Consider the following 24,019-nt stretch of genomic DNA (forward strand, 5'->3'; position numbering starts at 1 on the left):
TGTATTTCAAATATCTACTTAACCATTCATTAAAAAAATAAATAAAAGAATGAATGGCATTTATACAGCACTTTTCACAACCACCAGAACTCTCAAAGCACTTTACAGCCAATGAAGTACTTTTAAAGTATAGTCACTGTTGTAATGCAGAAAACACAGAAGCCAATTTACACAAGCAAGCAATATGATAATGACCAGATAATCTATTTTTGTGATGTTGATTAAGGGATAAATATTGGCCTGGACACCAGGCTCTTCTTCAAAATAGTGCAACGGAATCCACTCAAGCAGGCAGACGGGACCTCAGTTTAACGTCTCATCTGAAAGACAGCACCTCTGACACTGCAGTATTCCCTCAGTACTGCACTGGAGTGTCAACTTTGATTTTTGTATTCCAACCCTGGAGTGGGACTGTGCACCCAGAACCTTGTGACGCAGAGGTGAGAGTGAGGTGAGAACTGAGCCACAGCTCACACACATTTCAGCATTTGTGAAAGTCCTATCCATAAAAATATGGTCTTTGTCCTATTCTGAAGCTGTGAGATCAATCTTCCCCAAATCATTTCAGTTCTGTTTGTTTCCCCTTCTCCTTCTCTCTTTTTCACATCTTTCTCACTTTGGATCTAACTTGTGACACTTGCCAGAGTTCCAGGTGGATGACCAAATATTTGGTGTCCCAAATAAGTCACTAGGAAGTGACCCAGAGGCAACTAGCTTGCCTTCCAGTTATGTTATGCGCCTCCTGTAGGGAGACTTCCATAATTTTGTATCTGAGGTTTGGAGCTTGTCATGTGGCGAATCACTATGCATACCTACATTCCACAAGTCACTTCAGCTGATTATTTAATGTGATAGGAGGACTGCTACATAACAGCACATAGAGGAAAATCACATCAACAAATTTAAAGAAAAAATGTGTTTTACTGAATTCATCCATAATCTCAAAATGTAAAGAGAGACACATTTACACCCTTGCTCCATCATTTCAATTCTTTAGGACTCACAGTTAGATAGAGGCCAGGGACAACCATTGTGCAGAGAATCCATCCTGATGTGACACCAAGAAGTTGTCAAAAAGGGGACCAGAAAACTGTGGATGACGGTCTCCTCCTGTCATGGTTTTGTTATGTTGTAAGTTTCCTTCTGATTTCACATCCATGTTAAAATAGATACAATACCAAATCCATATTCCAACACCAACAAATCCAAACTAGCAAATTAAATCAACACAACAAATCTAAGTGGGTTGCCTGATACAGGAGTATCGCTATGCTGGCCTCAATGTAGTAGAATGAAAGATTTGCATTTATATAGCACATTTCATAACCTCAGTCAATTATGTACTCATTGAAATATAGTTCCTGTTGTAATGCAGACTGGTGGAGATCTCCAAAAGAGGACAAAGGCTTTAGTATACAATGTTGCTGTTGTCACCACATTTCTATATGGCAGTGAGACTTAGGTCACCTACCAAAGGCAGCTCTGGGTGCTGGAGAATTTTCATCAGCAGTGTCTCTGCAGGATACTCAAAGTCATGTGGGAAGACAGGCAAACAAACTCCAGCATCCTCACTGAAGCCATTTCCTCCAGCATCGCAATCATGATTATGCGAAACCATCTCCGTTGGTCTGGACATTGCATCCGCATGCCAAATAATCAGCTTCCAAAGCAGGTCCTCTTCTCAAAACTTAAGGAGGACAGAGAAAACATTTTAAGGTCACTCAGAAGGCCTCATTGAAAAGGGGACAAATTGGCATCAATGCATGGAGGAACTTGTCACAAATGGTCTTTCTCTTTTGGGCCTCCTTATCTCGAGAGACAATGGATATGCGCCTGGAGGTGGTCAGTGGTTTGTGAAGCAGCGCCTGGAGTGGCTATAAAGGCCAATTCTGGAGTGACAGGCTCTTCCACAGGTGCTGCAGAGAAACTTGTTTGTCGGGGCTGTTGCACAGTTGGCTCTCCCCTTGCGCCTCTGTCTTTTTTCCTGCCAACTACTAAGTCTCTTCGACTCGCCACAATTTAGCCCTGTCTTTATGGCTGCCCGCCAGCTCTGGCGAATGCTGGCAACTGACTCCCACGACTTGTGATCAATGTCACACGATTTCATGTCGCGTTTGCAGACGTCTTTATAGCGGAGACATGGACGGCCGGTGGGTCTGATACCAGTGGCGAGCTCGCTGTACAATGTGTCTTTGGGGATCCTGCCATCTTCCATGCGGCTCACATGGCCAAGCCATCTCAAGCGCCGCTGACTCAGTAGTGTGTATAAGCTGGGGGTGTTGGCCGCTTCAAGGACTTCTGTGTTGGAGATATAGTCCTGCCACCTGATGCCAAGTATTCTCCGAAGGCAGCGAAGATGGAATGAATTGAGACGTCGCTCTTGGCTGGCATACGTTGTCCAGGCCTCGCTGCCGTAGAGCAAGGTACTGAGGACACAGGCCTGATACACTCGGACTTTTGTGTTCCGTGTCAGTGTGCCATTTTCCCACACTCTCTTGGTCAGTCTGGACATAGCAGTGGAAGCCTTACCCATGCGCTTGTTGATTTCTGCATCTAGAGACAGGTTACTGGTGATAGTTGAGCCTAGGTAGGTGAACTCTTGAACCACTTCCAGAGCGTGGTCGCCAATATTGATGGATGGAGCATTTCTGACGTCCTGCCCCATGATGTTCGTTTTCTTGAGGCTGATGGTTAGGCCAAATTCATTGCAGGCAGACGCAAACCTGTCGATGAGACTCTGCAGGCACTCTTCAGTGTGAGATGTTAAAGCAGCATCGTCAGCAAAGAGGAGTTCTCTGATGAGGTCTTTCCGTACTTTGGACTTCGCTCTTAGACGGGCATGGTTGAACAACCTGCCCCCTGATCTTGTGTGGAGGAACATTCCTTCTTCAGAGGATTTGAACGCATGTGAAAGCAGCAGGGAGAAGAAAATCCCAAAAAGTGTGGGTACGAGAACACTGCCCTGTTTCACACCACGCAGGATAGGAAAGGGCTCTGATGAGGAGCCACCATGTTGAATTGTGCCTTTCATATTGTCATGGAATGAGGTGATGATACTTAGTAGCTTTGGTGGACATCCAATCTTTTCTAGTAGTCTGAAGAGACCACGTCTGCTGACGAGGTCAAAGGCTTTGGTGAGATCAATGAAAGCAATGTAGAGGGGCATCTGTTGTTCACGGCATTTCTCCTGTATCTGACGAAGGGAGAACAGCATGTCAATGGTCGATCTCTCTGCACGAAAGCCACACTGTGCCTCAGGGTAGACGCGCTCGGCCAGCTTCTGGAGCCTGTTCAGAGCGACTCGAGCAAAGACTTTCCCCACTATGCTGAGCAGGGAGATTCCACGGTAGTTGTTGCAGTCACCGCGGTCACCTTTGTTTTTATAGAGGGTGATGATGTTGGCATCGCGCATGTCCTGGGGTACTGCTCCCTCGTCCCAGCACAGGCATAGCAGTTCATGTAGTGCTGAGAGTATAGCAGGCTTGGCACTCTTGATTATTTCAGGGGTAATGCTGTCCTTCCCAGGGGCTTTTCCGCTGGCTAGGGAATCAATGGAATCACTGAGTTCCGATTTGGTTGGCTGTATGTCCAGCTCATCCATGACTGGTAGAGGCTGGGTTGCATTGAGGGCAGTCTCAGTGACAGCATTCTCCCTGGAGTACAGTTCTAGGTAGTGCTCAACCATGGAGGAACTTGTCACAAATGGTACCATGTGGCAATGCCTCTACCCAACAAGTTGCAACACAGTCGGAAATTGACTTCGTAAACTCTGCTGTGGAGAAGCAACAAAAGCAGGAGAGAGAGCAGAGCCCTGGCTTGAGAACACCCCCTCCACTGAGGAGGCGGTGGCGTAGTGGTATTGTCACTGGACTAGTAACCCAGAGACCCAGGATATTGCTCTGGGGACATGGGTTCAAATCCCACCACAGCAGAAGGTGGAATTTGAATTCAATTAATAAATCTGGAACTAAAAAGCTAGTCTAATGATGGCCATGAAACCATTGTCGATTGTTGTAAAAACCCATCTGGTTCACTAATGTCCTTTAGGGAAGGAAATCTGCTGTCCTTACCTGGTCTGGCCTACATGTGACTCCAGACCCACAGCAATGTGGTTGACTCTTACATGCCCTCTGAAATGGCCTAGCAAGCCACTCAGTTAGGGCAATTAGGGATGGGCAATAAATGCTGGCCTGGCCAGCGACGCCCACATCCCATGAATGAAAAAAAACTCCCCACCCCCCCCAACCGCCTTCCTCAGGACAAGTCCCGCCCTCTCTGCCAAATGATTTGTGGCTCCAGGATTCACCTGTTAAGTCACCTGAGGACACGCAAATCATGACTGCCTGGCAGATGCCATCCTTGTTTCGAGGGACTGGCAACAACAACTGTTGTAATACAGGAAACTGGGCAGTCAATTTTCATACAGCAATGTGATAATGATCAGATAATCTCTTTTAACAATGCTGTTTGAGGGTTAAATATAGGCCAGGATGCCAGAAAAACTCACCTGCTCTTCTTCAAAAAGCACCATGGGATCTTTTACATCTGTCTGAGAGAGCTGACCGCACCTCGGTTTAACATCTCATCTGAAAGGCGGTACCTCCAACAGTGCAGCACTCCCCCAGTACTGCACTGAAGTATCAACCTAGACTTTGTGCGCAAGTCTCTGGACTACGTCTTCAACCCACAACCTCGTGAATCAGAGGTGAGAGTGCTACCAACTAAGCCATGGCTATTCGAGGTGCCAAAGCCAACACTGTGCCCAGCAACCAATTCTAGAAATCATCAGCCTTTAAAAAGGTATTGTATAAGACTTTCTGGAAGGCTAGGCCTGCTATATCATCTGGCCTTTCAATGTATGCTTGTCATGTTGCTGTGATAAAAAGGTGTCCTTTTTATCCAAGACTGAGCACGATAAGGGCTTCCTTAATTCTGTCCAGGCTCATAAGGGGCTGGAAACAAATTATAGTCCAGCATTACTTAACACTATTGTCACAAATTTTAGTCAATTTACTTGTGCTTGCTGTCCAAGGAATGAGGCCAAACCAATCAATTCAAACATAAGTATCTTGTTGTATCAGTTGAAAATTCCTGGAATTATCTACTTAAAACCACCATAGGAGATGCAACTCCATAAGAAGACCCACCATCTCCTTCTCAGAGAAAATAGGCATAGGCAATAAAAATGTGGCCTTGCCAGCATTGCCTACAATCGTCCTTGAAACAAATAAAAAAAATTGTTTGACTTGCAGCTTTTCTTTCAAATTTAACAGTTATCTAATTATGCTCAGCTCCAGTCACTTTTTTGAAGACATTTATTAACCTGTCTTATTCAGATTGGAGAGTCTGTCAGGAGCCTTTGAAGGGAAGCAGTCAGGTCAGTAGCTTCGGTGTATGGTGAGAAGTAACTGTGGCATAAGGGTATAATTTATATCATAGCCTTTTGCGGTAGTTGCAAGCAGTTTTGGATATTTTTACTATTTGAGCTATCTAAGGTTAGTAACTACTGTAAAATATATATTTTATGTTTGTGCTATTAGTCACTTGTTCTACGACTGCTTAATAAATTTGTTTGGACAGTACAGCTTAAGTTGGGATGCAGTATAACAATATGCTGCCACTTTCCTAAGAGACCCAGGATTTTGTGAGGGTGCAAGGTAAAACCAGAAGCTGAAGTAGACTGGAGAATGTGCTCCATTCAATCCCTGAGCCTGATATCAATTTTCCTAGCTCTCTGGATAAATTTAAATGTTCCGTGGAAACCTAGGACTCACCTAGGTGAATGGCCTGAGACAAAGAAAACAAAAACAAAAATCTAGAGTGAAACAATACAAGACCATAGCTGTCATCAGGGAAAATCAGGGAGCTCAGTCAAGTAGGAGCTGCCCCTCCTGAAACCAAGCTGACTTCTGTTAACTAGGTTATTTTCATATAAGTATTTCTGAGCTATGTGCTTGTTCATCACTTCCATTATTCTACCAGTACTGATGCAAGACTAATGGGTTTGTAGTTACCCGACTTTATTTTTAATTACCTTTCTTTAAATAGGGACCACATTGGCTTCCTTCTCATGCAGTAAGAACTCTCCTGAATGTATTACCTCCCTCATGACAGTGAAGTTTTGTCTCTCTTCCCTCTTGGCAACCTTGGGTCTGTACTATCCATCCCTACAGATTTATTGGTTTTGAGCCACTTGAACCTGTCTAGAACCTCCATGCAAGTGACATCAAGTTCACCAAGCTTAGATCTTGAAACTTCTATAATAGGCAGAATGCTACCAGTATCTTTAATGAATACATGTACGAAGTAATGATTTAGTATGTTAACTATGTCTTGTTGATCCTAAGTTCAGCCCTTTCAGGTTCTTGAATGAGCAGGGCATAGAGGAATATGGAAGTAATGCAGGCAGGTAGGATTAGTATAGATAGGCATTATGGTCGGCATAGACACGGTGGGCCGAAGGGCCTGTTTCTATGCTGTATGACTCTATGACTCTATAACCCTACTTACAGCTTTAAAAATTCTCAATTCTTCTTTGACAACCGTCTTGCTGTTATAATCTGCAGAATGAATAAAAATGAATAAAATCCACAAAATGCGTTTTAGAATTAGAGTTACACTGATGCAACCAACAAATGAGTTTAATTTCAACATTATAAAGGGCTTTTAAGATGCAGTGAATCATGCTATCATTATTGTTTACAATTATTTTCATTGGCTTTATCAGTGACCTATAATCATCAATTTCTAGTATGTAGAATAAAAAAATGACAACTTAATTTAAGAATAAACTCAGCACTGTCACTATTAAAATAAAAATGTGAATTAATTTTAAATTCCAAGCTGTTTTCTATGTTGGGCTAAGCCTTTGAAAAGTTCTAATTTGAAATGGTAAGAGGAGAGCATATTTAAGACCAGTACTAGAAACACAAAAGAGTGAATTCAGAGAATTTTTTCACGAGAGAATTATTGGAATATTAAATGCACCACCACAAGTGACTACTGAAGCACAATCACAGCAATTAAGATGGAATTTTATTTTTTATTTATTCTCAGGATATGGGTGTCACTGGCAAGGCTAGCATTTATTGCCCATCCCTAGTTGCCCTTGAGAAGTTGCCCGTGTGTCTTCTTCTTTAGCTAAAACAGCCCATGTGATAAAGGTGATGCCATAAATCAGTTAGGGAGCAAATTCCAGGATTTTGACCCAGTGACGATGAAGGAACAGTGATATACTTCCAAGTTATGATGGTGTGTGACTTTGAGTGGAACTTGCAGTTGGTGGTGTTCCCATGCATCTGCTGTCCTTGTCCTTCCAGGTGATAGAGATTATAGGTTTTGGAGATGCTGTTGAAGAAGCCTTGAAGAGTTGCTGCAATGCATCTTGTAGGTATTACAGGATTATGTAAACATTTGAAAAAGGGAAATATTAAAGAATAGGGGAAAGAGAGGGGATGGGCTTGGAGCAAACAGCTGGAATGTACAATTAGCACATGCAAGGACACAATAGATGAATTTCCTGTGCTGAAATCTCTATTACTATGCGCTTCCATTGTATTTTTTTTAATTTTGACCAAGTTTCTGTTAGGGAAATTCTGTTTTGTGATAAATGGCACATTCTGCAATATATACCCCTATCCAAACTATTCAATCACTGTCTCTAAAAGGTGTGTTTGTGATTAATGAAACCTACTAAACCTCAAAGTAAGAACAAAAAAAGATTTGCATTTAAGATTTTTAAAATTACTATTATTAAATAAACATTTAAATTATACAACAGCAGTTGTCGCCAATGCTACCATTGTGGAACTTGCAATAAGTGAAGAGAATTTGATTAATGGTACCATTATTGTAAAATATTCAACAGGCATCATCACATGAGTAATTGCCTCTGTCAACCACTTCAACAGATGTGATCCCACTGAGTTTCCTTTAGGATCTCAGTCAGAGCTGCCTGTTGTTCCACAGATTTAGAAGTAAAAGATAGAAAGAAGTTGCATTTATATAGCAACTTGCATCACCTCAGGATGCCTCAAAATGCACTCCTGCCACGTTGGAATGTAGGAAATATAGCAGTCAGTTTGTGCACAGCAAGCTTCCACAAACAAAAATGTGATCATGAGCAGTTAATCTTTTTGAATGATGAGGGCTGAGACATAAACATTGGCCAAAACACCCGGAGATGCTCTTTGAAATAGTGCCATGGGATCTTTAGGAGCAGATAGGGTATCTATGTAATATCTTACCTGAAAGACTGCTCCTCGGACAGTTAAGCATTGGGTGTGTCAATCTAGATTTTGTACTCAGGACTCTGGAGTGGGGTTTGAACCAGAGACACTGAGCAACGACTGATCGTGACGATATTCGCATCAAACAGGAAGAGTTCACAAAATGCTTTAGACTTTTCCGGGGCGGGGAATACCTTAAATCCCAGCAATCATGCATTATTGCTTCTTTCACGTTGAGCCATAGGCAGAATTAGTTTAGTAGCTTTTAAAGAAAAACAATGTGCTCCAGCCCAGACTGCATTCAGTCAGATTTCCTGGTGTGAGGTCTGAATGAATATTTTCTAATTCATAATGTTTTATCAGCTGCCGAATAAATCCTCACTGGCCGACCACTTCACTGATTGATATTTTTCTTCATATATGTGACTGGATTTAGTTGTAATTTTAAACGGGACGAAACCCGCTCACTGGGGATTAGGGCAACTTGAAGGAGCCGAGTTCTCAAATTTAGGATCAAATAACTTGTTGGTCCGACTTTACAGAATTCACAGGATTTCAACCAACCAGTTCGATAAATTAGCTCATTAAAATATTCCTTTGTTTCGGTTAAAGCCTCCAATGATTAGGTTGCCCTTTTTTTTTACATAGATGGAATTGGAACAAGGAAAGCTATCATGAACTGAGCGCCCAGTACAATCGGCGTTACCCAGTGCCTGTATTGACCCTTCAATGTCCTTTCTCTGAAGAGGTAAACGCTGGTATTTAAAGCAATCTTTCTTCTCTTCAACCATCTGCCCAATTGGAGTCGAGTATAATATTCATCACCAGTGACTTGCAAATAATAAGATGGAATGCTGGACAGCAGATTAGAGATTTAAGCAAAAGATTTCAAATGAACTTGATTTATTCCGGGGGATATACCTTTTTAGGTGTGTTATAGTATGGTGTAGGATGTCAAACTGTGACTGAAGATAAATTATTGCGCTAAAACAGACTATATTGCGGCGTCCAATCATTCAGGTACATTTTTTAAAAATATAAATTTTAATGAGTCTTTTTCCCCTTTATTAAGCGCAGTCAACCCAGCATGAAGTGCAACAATCCGTAAGGGAATTCCTATGAAGCACTGCTCTCCTCCCTTCTCCTGCCGCTTAAGTTTAAAATTTCACATTGTGCAGCAGATATCGGTTGCAATGTAAAGAACACCCTCTTAAAGCTAAGCATTAGTTGACAGCATCATTAAATCCACTTTTTATTTGTATAAATTTCATAGAATAAGACAAAAGATCACACGAGACACACCACTTACCGATAGAATACTATATATTCTGTTGCATCTCATACCATTGTATAAATTAAATAGATGGTTTCTGAGCGACGATCTAAGTACACCTATCTACACGGCTACAGGTTCCTAAGTACAGAAGTCTTCCTGTAGGTGCTATTAACCGGAATTATAGCCGTCATGGAATTGGTCACAAAGCACATGACAGACACCTCTTTTGCAATGACTTTGGTTTTTCAAAAATGTTTATAGCACAAGGCAGTTTAGCTACTAAATGGTGGGTGACTTTCAATTGATACCGCCCCCCCCCCCCCCCACCCCCGCCCCACCGCCTCCCCAAAGTTTCAATTCACTTTATCAAAGTATCACTTCCGTGAACAATAATTTTCTAAAAGTTCATTTAGGTTTGAACTGTCTCTTAAATTGCTTTCTCTTCCGGTCCCTCTGATCTGCAGCTCCGCTCTGTGCACGGTGGCCGTCGGTGCCTTCTGCAGTGGTATATTTTATTTAGCAGATCTCTTTGGCCGCACTCGCTAGGTTGGGGAGCAGACCGATCGGGGGGCTCTGTGCTGTGTGTTCTTTAGCTTTTAATCTCAGGCTGGCGATGCTGGAGGATTTCCTGTCCATGGCAGTCGAATGTGGTTGGGGAGTGAAGACAGCAGGGTCCAGAGTGGGGACCGAGGGCTTCACAACAAGGGAGGCTGCCATTAATGGGTTCATAGCCGTGAAAAATCTGCAACCCAAAAAACAAAATAAGCCGAATTCCCTGGTGAAGAAATGAAGCGTTATAGATTTTAATTACACCCTTCCCGTAGAGTCAATTTCGATATTAATTCAGAAAAACAAAAGTAAAATACTACTTGAAATCTGAACTAAAAGCAAAGAATACTGCAAAGCACTCGGCAGGTCTGGCAGTACTAAAGTATAAAAATTAAACGTTTCAGCCCCATGACTGATCTTCTAACGAAAGGATATCGATCTGAAAGGTTAACTCTTGGTTCCCACTCCACTTCTCCACAGTTGCTGTCTGACCAGCTGAGTATTTCCAGCATTTCCTGCTTCTATTTTTAAACTTTAAGAAGTTGTTCACAACAGGAAAGGGTTAAAACCAATATGCAACTGAACAAATGAGTTTAAACCTTGCATTTCTTATACACCACAGTTGAGAAGAAAGTTGTTGTGGGGAGGGAGAGGTCTGATTAAAATAAGTGAAATATTAAGTGATCTGGATAAGTGAAGAATTAATACTTCAAAACTGTCCAGAAAATAGGAGCAGGGTACATATTGAAATATGTGAAAGCTAAATTTTAAAAATAGGGAAGAACGTTTTTCTTGCTGAAAGTGATAAAATACTTGGAATGATCGGTCAGATATTGGTAGATGTTGCAAAACATTGAGATCGTTCAAAAAGCAGGTAAGATTGCTGTGTGGAACTGTGAAGACCTGAAATTCCAAAGGGCTGAAATGTCCGATTCTCATCTGTGACTTTTTTCCCCTTCAAAGTTAAGAGTATTTGAACCAGTTCCCAGCAATATTCAATCACATTCTTTTGTCATTTCTATAGATCCAATACTTGTCTTCGGATAGGAATGGCGCAGAGAAACTATTGATTCAATTATTGTGAATCTCAATCGATGCATTATGCTGGAGACCTTTGACTTAAATAAAATGTGATTTTTTTTTCATGCCCCTTTGGAATAAGGTATTGCGGGCGCAATGACTAATTCGATCTGAAATTAACCTATTTATTGTTTTAACATTGGCATGAATGTTAAATGTCAAGCATTTCGACAACGTTTGAGATTTTACATTGCAATTCCTCTACAGTATCATCATATGCTCACTCTAACTTAAATATCAGGATTAACGTTGATAATACACGGACAAAAATAACATTTTCAACGCTAGTTACTATTAGTGCCTTTTTGTCATTCAGGCAAGAAACTGGCATCAACTATACAGTTAAAATAGGCAAATGGTATACCCTCAGGGATACTAACAGAACTAAGATAGCTGTAAAAAAAAGGGATAATTAAGTTAAAATGATATGTGACTTTTGATTGAAAGCAAGGTAACAATACAAAAGCAAAACACCACGGATGCTGGAAATCTGAAATAAAAACAAGAAATGCTGGAAATACTCAGCAGGTCTGGCAGCATCTGTGGAGAGAGAAACAGAGTTGATGTTTCAGGTGATAACCGGTGAAGGGTCACTGACCTGAAATGTTAACTAAATTTTTCTCCCCACAGGTGCTGCCAGACCTGCTGAGTATTCTCAGCATTTTCTGCTTTTGTATCAACATGTTAACTTGGTCTCCTTAAAAATAATGATAAGGGGAAGGTCTAACTTCAAATATCGAAGACAAACACTTTTCAAAATATGAAGGCACCTGCGGAAGTAATTGCAGCTAACTAACCTTCCGAAGTGTGGATTGAGTAATGGGTGTCTGAAGAAAGTGCTTCCGATGAAGGTGCTGATGCCGAGTTGGGCTGCAGAGCTATAGACGTTGGCACCTGTTGGTGCAGCAAGTGCTGGGAGACAGGCTGACCTCCAGCTCGGATCCATACCAGGAGGCTGGCCCAGTGGCACATCCAAATACAGCCCCAATGGGCTGGCCAAGGACAAACCGTGGGGGTGACTCAGGTTTCCAGCCTTTTCCCGTTTTCTCCATTTGGCTCTGCGGTTTTGAAACCAAACCTTGAAAGAAGCAACAGAGGAGTTTAAGAGCGACTCAGCCACACACACACACAGCCAAGTAATAACTCATGTATCCTGACCACATTGAATCAATGTCGCACATAGGAATCGTGTATTACTGATCAGTTATGGTCGAGTTATTGCACTTATATAGTAAATAATTGCAATTCATAGGATCAAATATGCCAATAAAGAATGGAAAAAGTAGGTTTTATTTGAATGAAATGGTTCGAGCATAATAGGAACCATTTGTTTAGGTTTTGCATGCAGTTTAGAAAATGTTCAGGTGGGATTCAAAAAGTTAGCGGAGTCGGAAAACTGTTTGTATCGTACAATAACTCTAACAAATATTGCAGGGTAACATTTGTAATTTTGCAGATTAGTTTCAATCAGTTGGTAAAGGCTCCACATCTCATTGCCCAAGTGTATGTATCTGAAGTGAGTTCAGTGCACCACGTAAAACTTTAAATAGCCGAGTGTATCCCAATCTAGTTAAGGGGTCGCACCTCTCCAACATGCAATTAAAAAAAAAACAATAGTAAAATGGACTGAAATAATCTCGCCCAGGCAAAACATCTCCGGTAAATCACTTTCATTTTCACTGTGATACTTTAAAGTTGTCCCGTTTCTGAATTCGCCAGCCAATGTTAGTGAAGCTACATACAGACAATCTCAAGGTCAAACATCAAAAACGATCTCGCCTTGGCCCTGCTTATGTGTATAAAATGTGGCAGAAACTTTCCTAAAGTCCACACGGAGGATGCGATCATTAAGCCGGTGTAGTGAAGAGCTGCAGTCCTCCAGGGATATCGAATCCGTTGTTTAGCCAACCCATCCGACCCGCCCAATGCTATGACTGAGGGCAATGTTTTAAAAGCAGCTCCAGCTTTCGTGAATGCGAGATTCATGCTTCAGATGCAGACGACAGAAGGCACGAACTAACTAAAATGTTCAGGCTACTTGTATCCTTGCAGCATCTAGAGAGGGGAACACACTCTCCCTTCTATTGCAGATTCTGTGATATTCGATTAAATATAACAGGATTCGAGCAGTAAACTCGGCCGTTTGACATTGGGACCGTGTTTTTTTTTAAAAAACTTAGAAACAGTGCGTATTGTTGCCATAGGGCGGATCCTGGTGATAACTCGGTTAGTGCTTTAGTGATTTAATTTTGCTTATGAACACCTTGTTTGCAAAAGTCATATGTTAAGTTTTTTTTAATATACTCACAGGCCACCCAGCACCGCTGGTTTTGTAGGCCATATGGTTTCTATTCATTGACACTCCCCAAGGCCTTCTGTAATTTCACCAGCCCCCAGAGAACAGAAACCTTGAGTGCAAAATACACTGAATCCAGACAATTTAACTTTGATCTACATCAACCAATGATCGGAGGAATGTTTAATCCATCACTCTGGCAATGAATAAGCAAATGGCTAAATCTACATTCTAGTCATTCAATTTAAAATAGTGTTTTTTTCTCTAACGCTTTCATGTGGGTTGCTTTGATTTAGCAGTTCAGAGCGCATTCTACAATCTGGTGGTTATTAGGGCTTATTAAACCTCTTCTATGCTCCCTTCCACATGCTGATAACTCTCTAAAGCTGCCAGTGAACGCAACTCAGTTTCTGATCATTTGACCAGTTCAGTATAACGTGGATTTCAACCTTTTCCAGTTCCACTCCCATCTAAAACAAAAGGTAAGGGGCACAGACCTGCACCCTGGCTTCAGTTAGATCGAGCCGCATTGCCAGATCTTCTCTGTGGAAAAAACACAAATCATTACTGTCCAAACAAAGTTAGATTTGACTCGACATTATTTGTTGACTCGTTAAGAACGACAATTTTCCGTGTTTTCGACAATATTTCGTTACTGAGAATAGATTTAGTTATTTACATTTAACACGTAAATCACTATGTTCAGTGGAAAGAACATCAATTCTAAGTAACTTGCATTTTCATAGCGCGTTTACGGTAATCAAAACACTATCAATCGCTCCACAAAGTTGGGCCGTGGTACCAGAGGGTGCAAGGTGACAAAATCCAAAAGGGAGAGGGAATGTGTATTTTAACATATGCACAGTTTCAAAGAGGTGTTTTGGATGCGTGCTAGATTTAGCCCGATGTGTTTTCGAAAGAATCAAAGAACACGTGCCACACAAATATTACTGTCCTTTTTATTCGGCCGTGCATTTTATTTGTAGGGGCCATTTGTTTTGGTTATTTTGGAATCTTTTACATTGACAAGTGATAATGTTAGGTTATCCTCCCCTACATTTTAACTCCAGATGTAATTTAGCTATTTATAAAGCCGAATTAATCGGCATAATTCATTTCAGGAGCTGTAGAGAAAGACTTACAGTTTTGAGCACAGACTGATTAGTGTTAACCAGGAGACTGAGAGGTCAGTTAAGTGACTTGTAGCCAGTTTTGCTGAGTTACTATTACCTTGTGAAGACATCGGGGTAGTGCGTTTTCCTGAAAGCTCTCTCCAATTCCTCCAGCTGGAAGTTGGTAAAAGTGGTTCTGTAGCGACGCTGTTTGCGTTTGAAGGATCCACCCTCCTGGTCGCCGATACAAGAAAAATACTGAACGCCCATGGTGTCCCTGACACTGTCTTTCTGATCTGCGGCCTCATTCGTTCTCTCCTCCCCTCCTCTCACTTCCAGAACTTGGTTGTCTGCTGATTTCTCTCTCTCCAGACAATTCTTTGCACCTCGTTCTGCCGGCACCGGGGACGCTGCATTTTCCCCTCTGCTTTTTTGCAAAGGCTTCAAATCGCCTCTTCTCTTGCCTTGCAAATTCACTAAGCTGGAGCTCGTATTGTCTTCATTTGAAGGAAGTTCATTGAACCAGTTTCCACAGTCGCCTGTGCCTGCTTCCTCCCGTTTTGAGTGATTAAGACCGGTACATGGCTGATGCCATCCCAAGCCATTAGTCACTGCTGCTTCTGACTGTCCTTAAAGAACAAAAACACACATAACCGCACAGTTAAAACTGTGAAGCAAAACATCAAGTCAAAAAATCTTTACACAAGCAGTCTTTTCTCTAAATTTTATGATATTTCCCCATCGTTTAACATTTGAATGGCGTATGTTTTGTTTTTTCATTTATTAGATAGTAATGTAGAAATAATAAAAAATAAAACGAATGATAAATATGGACCAAAACAAGAAATGCTGGAATCACTCAGCAGGTCTGGCAGCATCTGTGGAAAGAGAAGCAGAGTTAACGTTTCGGGTCAGTGGCCCTTCTTCGGAAAAATATGGACGATGCTTTCAGGTAAATTGCTACGACCTTTTAAACACAAACTCAATAAAATGTTTTATTTTGTTGAGGGTCAACAATATCAAAGTTTGTTCGATATCAAACGCTCAGAACTCTCCAAATTACCCTCAATTTCCATCGCTATTTCGGCCTTTTGAAGTGATTTGCCTCCAATCTCCATTCGACCTGATGCCATTTCGCCCTCAAGGTTTCTCCCAACTCTTGCGCCACATGAAGGGACATCTTCGCGTTTAACGGGCGGGCTGCTGCGTCCCAAGATGCTGTCTATGAGATAGGAAGAGAGCAATGGGAAAGGCTGCGATTTCTTGGTGCAGTCGGAATCCAGGCTCCCAGGACAAGACGGCGAGTGGTTCCCCTGAGTTTTCATGGCACACGGGATTCTCTGAGACTGTCAGCAGATCAACTTTCTGCCCAAAGACATCACCATGTCTAACGAGCGTATTAACGACGCTTGTAATGGACAGTAATTTGCGTGCTCACTACTTTAAATAAACATGCTCACAGACTTTCCATTGGTACATTAGGCGAACAGATTGTGCTCCGGTACAACATAAAATCTGGAGTGGATTTCGTCTTTGCAAAGACTGATATAAATCAACTTCTGCATCACGAATAATACCAACATACTTTCTGCACTACGTACCGATGTTTCACGCTTGGTAAAACATGCTTCGTTTTGATAATGGATTAAGTTTAAAAGGCGGTTCTAAAATGCCACAGGACTTTATCCATACTCAAAATAGAGCTTCAGAAAATGGGTGAAATGTTCAAATCATGATGTGAGTACCATTTGAAAGGGGATAATAGTAATCAGCAATGCCGAAAGAGAAATTATAATGCAGCCACACAAAGACTAGTCTGTACCCACAGCTGCTATGATCATATGGCGAGTGGGAAAATAATTGAAGTTAAATTTTTAAAAAGGATGGGCGTTATTCCGTAGCAAATTGTTTATTTGTAAAAAAAAAGGATACCTGGAGTAAAAACAAAAGCAGATCAGATCTAGACTAGATTGAGGAGCAGTTACACCCGGACTCCAGGCTCAGTACTGCGTTTTGTCTTGACACAAGTTCTTTCTCTACAACAATTTGCATCTATATAGCATCCTTAGCGTAATGCAATATCCCAAGGCGCTTCACAGGGGCATTATAACAAAATTAGACACCGAGCCACAGAAGGCGACATTAGGGCAGATGATCACAAGCTTGGTCGAAATGAATGCAAGTTAAAGAATGCCTGTATCCGGCTGATCACATGACTGTGTGGTTGTGTTCTGGGGAATAAAAAGTTGTCAAGTCTGGCGATGTCCTACTTAATTGTTTCCCTCTCTAATTTGCAATAATTATTTCTTGATTTGAACGAAGTTCGACCCGCCCCCACTACCAAACGCATCCGAAAGAATAGATGATTGATATTTGAAAGTTTATTTTAGTTTATAGGATTTCAATAATTCTCTAGGTGTCCAAATCACTTTTTGCTAGCAATGACCAATGCCATTTATTGTTGTCTATTGGATCGCGTGGCTTTTGTCTGCTGAGAAGATGTTTTCAAACGTTTCAAATTGTACAGACCCCGTAAACTTCTCGCCATTCTGTGGACAGTTTGATGCTGCAATCTGTCATTGGCTATTATTATTGAACATTTTTAGATAGAAATTAAAAGGTGGAAAGTGTTCCGCTTGCCCAACCAGAATATGTTGGTGTTTATTACACACACCTCTCCCTCTACTCTTCATCCTCTTTCTTTCAACCACCTATCAGATCTGTTTACAAATGTTGACATGATCTCTGCTTCAAACACTAACTCAGTGTTTTCCATAACCGCACAACATTCAGCATTAAAAACCCTTCTCCTGCTTTCTAAATCTTACATTTTAATCCTACATATATATCCTTTTTTCGAGACTCCTGTATCACTGGGAACATGCTGTTTTTATCTACTTTGTCACATTCCTTCGAATCCTAAACTTTGATATCAAATTACCCCTTGATTTCCTCTGTTTTAACAAGAAAATCACACTTTTTCAAGTTTTTTTCCCTTGTGTTTCTTCATACCAGCGGGTTTTTGGTTAAATAAAAGCAAATACTGCGAATGCTGGAAATCTGAAATAAAAGCAAGAAATGCTGGAAATACTCAGCAGGTCTGGCAGCATCTGTGGAGAGAGAAGCAGAGTTAACATTTCAGGTCAGTGACCCTTCTTCAGAACTGGCAAATATTAGAAATGTGAAAGGTTATAAGCAAGTAGGGGTGGGGCAAGAGATAACAAAGGAGAAGGTGTAGATAGGACAAGGTCACAGAATAGCTGACCAGAAGGTCATGGAGCAAAGGCAAACAGTATGTCAATGGTGTGTTGAAAGACAATGCATTAGCACAGATAGGGTGTTAATGGACTGAAAATTGAACAGCCGCAAGTACAAACATGAAAAAAAAACAGTGGGTAAGCAAACTGAACAAACCAAGATGAAACTAAATAAAACAAAAAAAATATAAAAAAGAAAAAAGAAAAAATAACTAAAAATAAAAGTAAAATGGGGGGCCCATTTTCATCTGAAATTATTGAAGTCAATGTTCAGTCCGGCAGGCTGCAGTGTGCCTAATCGATAAATGAGATGCTGTTCCTCGATCTTGCATTGATGTTCACTGGAACACTGCAGCAATCCCAGGACAGAGATGTGAGAATGAGAGCAGGGTTTTTTTTAGTTAATGTGGGCTGTACCCTCACTATTGCTTTAACATCCTTCCTATAATATGAAACGTGTAACTGCGCACAGTACTCTCACTGTTATGTTATTAAGATATTAGATAGATTCCCCACTGTATCTCAGTTTGCCATAAAACGCAGTATTCCATCAACTTTTTAATTGCCTTATCCAACCTAGATGCAGCTTTTAACATTTTGTGAACCTGCATCTTTAAATCCGTCTGCTCTTGTCACCCAATGTTGCCCGTTCAAAGTACAATTGTAATATTTTAAAAATGAAAATATATCATCTCACATTTGGGGATCAAGCCTTTTGCCCTCAGAATTATTTACTATGCCTTCTATTTTAGTACCTACACATCTAGCCCTTTATCCAAATCATGGATGTACACATTAAATAGAAGTGGACCCCTGTGGGACACTGCTACCCATTTCCAACCACTCCAAAAAAACTGCTCTTAACTCTGATACTCTGACTTTTCCCTTCTAACCAGTTTTTAATTGAATATGCTATGTTCTCCTTAATTCCATACCCTTTAATTTTCCTTAATGTTCTCCTGTGTGGTACCTGGTCAAAAGCTTTCTGGAAGTCAATGTACATCACATCCGCTGCATCCCCCCCACCACCTCCCCATCACCACCCCCTTCCCATCAACCATGTGGATCACCACCTCAAAACACTCTACCTGTCAAGCACAATCTCTCATTCTGAAAGTCATGTTGGTTGCTAATTATATTCTTTTCAACTAGACATATAGTCATTTCAGGATAGAATTTCTGATAATTAATCAGGTAATTGTGCTCAGAATGTGCTTGAAATTGCATTGGTTAGGTTAGGCCTCAAGTTTCTGCTAACATTCGTTTGCACAATTACAAGCATAAAATCACCCATGAACCAACACAATTTTTAAAATCACTTTTAATTAAAAATATTCCCAGATATATTTAACATCTGGTGTAGTCTTATTAATATGACTGAAAATGGGTATATCACCAAAAATAAGGATTTTGTCATGCAAGCCCCCACCTGCCAAGAATGAGGCATATTAATTTTGCCACATGGACATTATATTTCAAATTGTTTCTGGGAAGAAGAGAAAGCCTGTTACAAGGATTGCCAGACCTTGGCTGGAAAAAAGACATTTGCATATGAAAAGACAGCGTTTGGAAGGACAAATCAGCCATTCCCTGACATTCAACCCACAATGGACTTTTGATCATCAGACATTGAAGGGGAGCTCACATTCCAAGTTGACTGCTAAGATGGCCGAATACACAACCAAACATGGTCAAACTAGCTAGTCACATGACTAAGCTGCTGGGCAACCTGAGTTTTTTGAATTCGTACAGATAGTTTTGGGCAGAAAGCTGTTTGCTCCTGGACTGAGAAGACCTCTCTCCTGTCTGCTCCCATCTCTTTCTCACATGCCTCTGAATCCACTGAAGACACATGAACCCCAAGAGAGAAAAGTTTCCTAGAGCAAACAAGGTTTAAGAAGAATACTGGGCCCCAATGACAAGCAAGATCTACCTACAATCAAGGACTCTACAGTGAGCTCCAAGAACCGTAACAGTTCTTCAGATATTGGCTCATACTTTTGCACACACAGGACTTGCATATCGATAGCAATGCCATGTCCATGTGCTCATTTGACATTGCTAGCCTATTCACCAATGTACCACTTAAGGAAGCCATAGAATTTTACGCTGCAGCACTCTATCATGGCAATCTAGACTCACCACCATTGCGTGAATCAGTATTCATTGAACTTATGAACTCGGCAACTCGCACTGTTGAGTTCAGCTTTAACGACACCATGTACATCTAAATAGATGGTGTTGCCCTGGGGTCCCCTCTAGGCCCAGCTCTCACAAACATCTTTGTTGGGTTCCATGAGAAACGTGTCTTTGAGGAAATGACACCTAACCTCCTACCTCTTGCATATTTCCAATATGTAGATGATACATTTGCTATATTTGAATCCGCCACTGCACGCAATAATTTCCTTACATGTCTTAATGGGCTCCATCCTGAGCTCAAATTTACCTTTGAAAGGCAGCAGTCAAATAAGCTTCCTTTCCTTGATGCACTATTTGAGAAATCTGCTAATTTTTTCTCTACCACGGTCTACCGCAAACCTACCTTTTCTGGTCAATAAACGCATTGGGATTCTTACAGTACCACGCACTATAAGAATTGCCTTATCGACAACCTCATAAATAGGGCATGAGCCATTTGCTCACCATGTAAGCTTGATGCTGAAATATGGTGAATCAAAGACATCCTGCCTGACAATGGCTATCCTGATCAGATCATTTCTCACTGTATATCGCGTAAACTTATGAACGGGCCTAAGGCCGTCATTTTCAGCCCTGAAAAGTACCCAGCCTACCTCAGATTACCCTGGAAGAGTAATGTATCCCAAAAATTTGAGCAACAGGTGAAGCTAGCTGTTTCACATTGCTACTATTCAGTCGAAACATGTGTGGTGTTCACTATGAACAAGAAGCTGCTGCTGAGCCAAAAAGACGTCCTGCCTATTACACAAATGAGTAATGTGATATATGAATTTCAATGCCAGTGTGATGCTAGGTATATAGGTCATACATCCTAAAGACTGGCAGATCGTATCAAACATGTCCCTTCTGCTGTTCGCAATGGGCAAAGTACAGGCAGTACTCAACCAGCCTCTGCTTCCAAAACTCCAAACACAGTGTCCAACATTAGATGTGATTCTGCAATTGGATAACATTTACTAAATAATCTTCAGTGTGCTAAGAATTACACTGACAACCAATTTAAGATTGTCAGTAGGGCTCATAGTGTGGCGCATTTGCACAGACTGGAAACTATATATATTAATACACAGGGCCCTGTTCTTTGCTGACAGAAAGAACATGTACAAACATTGCACCTGTTCCAGCTAAACAAAATAAGTCACAGCCATTCGCTGGTTCATTCCTTAGGGCAATGCCTTGACCAATCAGAGTCAAGCTTCCTGGTTTAAATTTCAAACAAAGCTTGGCAGTTAACTATCAGTCACTGTAAACTGGTGCATTCTCTATGGCAATGCCTCTACCAATCAGAGTTCACTTGTCAACCAATCAGCACTCCCTTCTCATACAGTATAAAGTCGTTGTTTTCCTTTCATTAGTATTCTTGTGGTGTGCCCTGATGAGTACAAGAAGAAAAGCTTCGACAACATGTCTCTATTTTCAACAATTACCACTGTTGTTTGGTGGCCTATAAACAACTCCCACCAATGTTTTCTGCCCCTTGCTGTTTCTTTGTTCCACCCAAATTGATTCTACGTCTTGATCTTTAGGGCTAAGGTCATCTCTCACGACAGTACTAATGTCCTCTTTAATTAATAGAGCTACCCCACCACCTTTTCCCAGCTTCCTGTCCTTCCTGAATGTCATGTGCTCTTGGATATTTAGGTCCCAGCTTTGGTTTGTACTGATATTTTTGTAGAGTACTTTACTGTTCTTTTAATACTTTGTGAGATCCTTTCCTTATACTCCCTTCTTCCTTTCCTTCTCACCCTTTTAACCAAGGAGATATGTGGAAAAGTGGGTAGGTGGAAATAATTGGATAGCTTTTTCAAAGAGTCGTTTATGGGATTTGAGCATTGCTGGCAAGGCCAGCATTTATTGCCATCCCTAATTGCCCTTGAGAAGGTGGTAGTGAGGGACCTTCTTGAACCACTGCCGTCCATGTGGTGTAGTTGCACGCACAGTGCTGTTAGGGAGGGAGTTCAAGGATTTTGACCCAGCGACAGTTAAGGAATGGTGTTATAGTTCCAAGTCAGGATGGTGTGTGACTTAGAGCAGAACTTGCAGGTCATGATATTCCCATGCATCTGCTGTCCTTGTCCTTCTAGGTGGTAGAGTTTGTGGGTTTGGAAGGTGCTGTGAAAGAGGCTTGGTGAGTTGCTACAGTGTATCTTGTACATGGTACACACTGCTGTCATTGTGTGCTGATGGCAGTGGGGTGAATGTTTAAGGTAGCGGATGGGGTGTTGATCAAAAGGACTGTTTCGTCCTGGATGGTGTTGAGCTTCTTGAGTGCCATCCAGACAAGTAGGGAGCATTTGATCGTACCCCTGTCTTGTGCCTTGTAGATGGTGGACAGGCATTGAGGAGTCAGGAGCTGAGTTATTTGCCACAGAATTCCCAGCCTCTGACCTGCTCTTGTAGCCACAGTATTTATATGGCTGGTCTAGTTAAGTTTCCGGTAATGGTAACTCCAGCATGGTGGGGAATTCAGCATTGGTAATGCCATTGAATGTTGCGGGGAGATAGTTAGCTTCCATCTTGTTGAAGATGGTTATTGCCTGGCACTTGTGTAGCATGAATGTTACTTGCCACTTATCAGCTCAAGTCTGAATGCTGTCGGGATCTTGCTGCATGCAGGCACGGACTGCTTCAGTTTTTGAATGGTATGGAAAATTGTGCAATCATCAGCGAACAGTCCCAACTCTGACTTATGATGAAGGGAAGGTCATTGATGAAGCAGCTGAAGATGGTTGGACCAACGATACTACCCTGAAGAATCCAGCAGCAAAATATTGGGGCTGAGATGATTGACCTCCAATAACCACAACCATCTTCCTTTGTGCTGGGTATGACTCCATACAGTGGAGAGTTTTCCCTCTGATTCCCATGGATTTCAATTTTGCTAGGGCTCCTTGATGTCACACTCGGTCAAATGCTGCCTTGATGTCAAGGGCAGTCAGTCTCACCTCACCTCTGGAATTCAGCTCTTATGTCCATGTTTGGAACAAGGCTGTAATGAGGTCTGGACCCAAACTATTGATGAGCAGGTTATTGCTCACAGCACTGTCAATGACACCTTCCATCAAAAGGCCTTTTAGGTACTATTTTTATCAAGTTTTGTTTAATAACTCTCCCACGAAGCACACTGGGATGGTTAACTACTTAAAAGGTGTGATATAAATACATATTGTTGTTATGGTACTTCAATTTTAGTTTGTTTATAGTTTTTTTATTTATCTACAGTATTATGCAACTTTAAATAGCCATCTCTTTAATCATATATTTATTTGTAACTTGGCAAGCTCTTTTTTTTTTTAAAATGCTCCTATTGTTGATAGACAGTTTCATGTGCTAATTTCTCCTTCCACCTCATCTCAGCAAGCTCACTCCTCATCTCTCTGAGATTTCCTTGATTCCAATTTTCTGCTCTTGTCTTTGTGCTAACTATTTTCCTTTTTTATTTGGACCTTAGACCATATTTTATTATGGTCACTACTCCCAAGGTATATACCCACATTTAACTTATCTATTTGTTCTTCATAACTAGATCCAGCAATGTTTCCCTCCCTGTAGGATATGAACATACTGTTTGAGGAAGGAGTCCTATGCACATTCCACTTAATTGAGAAATGTTCACTGAAATATTGCTATAAGTTTGTCTTTCTTTGAAGGAAATAAACTAGCAGGGCTACAGGGATTGAGTGGGGGAGTGGGACTGACTGGATAACTCCGTGGAGAGCCAGAAAGGACTCGATGGGCTGAATGGCCTCCTTCTGTGCCATAAACAAATCTATGATTCTAAATCGTCAGTTGTGTATTTAGGTCAAAAGAAGCAGTATCAATTGGCAGACCATGGCTGGGATTTTATGTCTCCCCCCCCCACTCCCCCAAGGCAGGATTGGAGGCGGTGGGAGGGGTGATGGTCAGGGAGAATTGTGATGGGTGATGGTGGTGGTGGTGGGGTTGGGGGGATGGTGGGTCGGTGGCCGAGGGCCCGTTGCCCAGCAATCTTCCTGGGGGCGGGACAGGCCGTCGATGGT

At 41.5% G+C, this 24,019-nt stretch overlaps 1 protein-coding gene across 1 annotated transcript in view; it reads right to left on the reverse strand.

The window, feature by feature from the left end:
- Window positions 1-10,020: 10,020 nt before the first annotated feature.
- The window catches only part of LOC137377393 (uncharacterized), a 66,570-nt gene continuing 52,571 nt past the window's right edge, over window positions 10,021-24,019 (reverse strand). The window contains exons 4-8 of the mRNA XM_068046970.1: window positions 15,605-15,763; window positions 14,660-15,170; window positions 13,927-13,972; window positions 11,931-12,211; window positions 10,021-10,246 (exon numbers count right to left, since the gene is read on the reverse strand). Of these exons, the coding sequence (XP_067903071.1) occupies window positions 10,021-10,246; window positions 11,931-12,211; window positions 13,927-13,972; window positions 14,660-15,170; window positions 15,605-15,763 (1,223 nt within the window). The remainder of the gene's footprint in view (window positions 10,247-11,930; window positions 12,212-13,926; window positions 13,973-14,659; window positions 15,171-15,604; window positions 15,764-24,019) is intronic.

The sequence above is a fragment of the Heterodontus francisci genome, chromosome 15 (assembly GCF_036365525.1).
Source record: "Heterodontus francisci isolate sHetFra1 chromosome 15, sHetFra1.hap1, whole genome shotgun sequence".
Lineage (NCBI taxonomy): Eukaryota > Metazoa > Chordata > Chondrichthyes > Heterodontiformes > Heterodontidae > Heterodontus > Heterodontus francisci.